At 45.4% G+C, this 1,560-nt stretch overlaps 1 protein-coding gene across 1 annotated transcript; it reads left to right on the forward strand.

Annotated features, from left to right (window-relative positions):
* The first annotated feature begins 749 nt into the window (after positions 1-749).
* Positions 750-1,538, forward strand: LOC104860224 (SET-binding protein-like). The gene has a single exon (XM_033760671.1). It carries the CDS (start codon positions 993-995, stop codon positions 1,497-1,499), a length of 507 nt encoding a protein of 168 aa, XP_033616562.1. The 5' UTR covers positions 750-992; the 3' UTR covers positions 1,500-1,538.
* The last annotated feature ends 22 nt before the right edge of the window (positions 1,539-1,560 follow it).

The raw sequence follows: 1,560 nt of genomic DNA on the forward strand, positions 1-1,560 counted from the left end.
CTCCCTCTCTCCCTCCCTCTCTCCCTCTGTGCTATTTACACACAATGTCATTTCATGTAAGGAATGAGAAAGGAATTAAAATTGTCCAGAATGGCTATTTTTATCTGAATAATTGAAAATGATTATCTTTCTCAGTTCTGATGGAAATATGTTTTCGAGTTTGTTCTGCATTAATCATAGTGTTATATGAGATTTCCCATTGAGATCTTTTTGTTTTCTTTCTTTGAGCTTTGCATTTGTTTTAAGAAACAGAGAGAAGACTTTGCATAATTGCAACAATGCACAATAAAAGTGAGATAGAAAGAACAGTTAAGAAGTCCACTAAACAAGTACCCTTCCTCTAAGGAGTGGAAGCTTGGCCTAGGCAGCTGGGGGTTTTGACCAGTGCTGCAAACTGTTCTTCACATGGGTGAGGGAAGTGCTGCAAGGAGCCACTCAGTTGTGGTTCCCACAGACCGGAGCATTAGTACTTGAGACTTCCCTTTCGTCATGGCTGGTTTTGCTGGTGACTCAGCCAGCTGTGGCTTCAATGTAAGAAGCCTCGATCTCGTTACTAGCTGAATGACTCGCCCCTCTTATCTTTATTTTGGGGCTTGCAGTCATAAAAATGTATAACAACCCATTATGAAGGCATGTGTCAGTCTGTTTCCCCCTCTATTCCAGTGTGATACAATTTGGGGATGTGCCCATGCTGGTTGAATTTCTTTCCATCATTTTTTCCTGATGTTACAGATAAGTGAAAAGGAAGTTCTGGAACTTAGATCAACTAACTTTTAGGGTCATGCTCCTTCCTGCCACAGTTAATTATCTCTTTGCTTCTCAGTTGCAGATCTGATCTCTTCTGAACACCTCACCGTGTCTCCATCCCTGGTTCTCTGAACCCAGAAGCTGGACTAGTTTGTTCTTGGAATTTTCGGTGTCCCGTCTTCTTGCTTTCCTTTTGCCTGTCTCCCTTCCCCCTCCTGAGAACTCCTAAAGACTGTAGGATTGTCATGGAGTCCAGAGAAATCTTGAGCAGCTCCCGGCAAAGAGGGAGTGAGTCGGAATTCCTGCCGGTCTCCTTAGCCAAGCCCCCAGCTGCTCCTGGCTGTACAGGAGAACCTTTGCTGTCCAGTCCAGGACCTGGGAAGAGCATCCCAGTGGGTGGAGAACGCATGGAGCCAGAGGAGGAGGATGAACTGGGCTCAGGAAGGGATGTGGATTCCAACTCCAATGCAGACAGTGAGAAATGGGTGGCAGGCGATGGCTTGGAAGAGCAGGAGTTTTCCATCAAGGAGGCCAACTTCACTGAGGGGAGTCTGAAGCTGAAGATTCAGACCACAAAGAGGGCAAAGAAACCCCCGAAGAATCTGGAGAACTATATCTGCCCACCTGAGATCAAGATCACCATCAAGCAATCTGGGGATCAGAAGGTGTCCCGAGCTGGAAAAAATAGCAAAGCTACAAAGGAGGAAGAAAGAAGCCACTCCAAAAAGAAGGTAGGAATCCCTGTCATGTAGGCTCTTGGTTTCGGTTTTTGCTCTTTTATCTCCGACATTTGAAAGTCTGTTTACACATCAC

Source organism: Fukomys damarensis, unplaced genomic scaffold (genome assembly GCF_012274545.1).
Source record: "Fukomys damarensis isolate Sample0158 unplaced genomic scaffold, DMR_v1.0_HiC HiC_scaffold_58693, whole genome shotgun sequence".
Taxonomy (NCBI): Eukaryota; Metazoa; Chordata; class Mammalia; order Rodentia; family Bathyergidae; genus Fukomys; species Fukomys damarensis.

Bases quoted from the DNA above. Each gene is read 5' to 3' on its own strand.
- LOC104860224 (XM_033760671.1), top strand. From the start codon at position 993: ATGGAGTCCAGAGAAATCTTGAGCAGCTCCCGGCAAAGAGGGAGTGAG.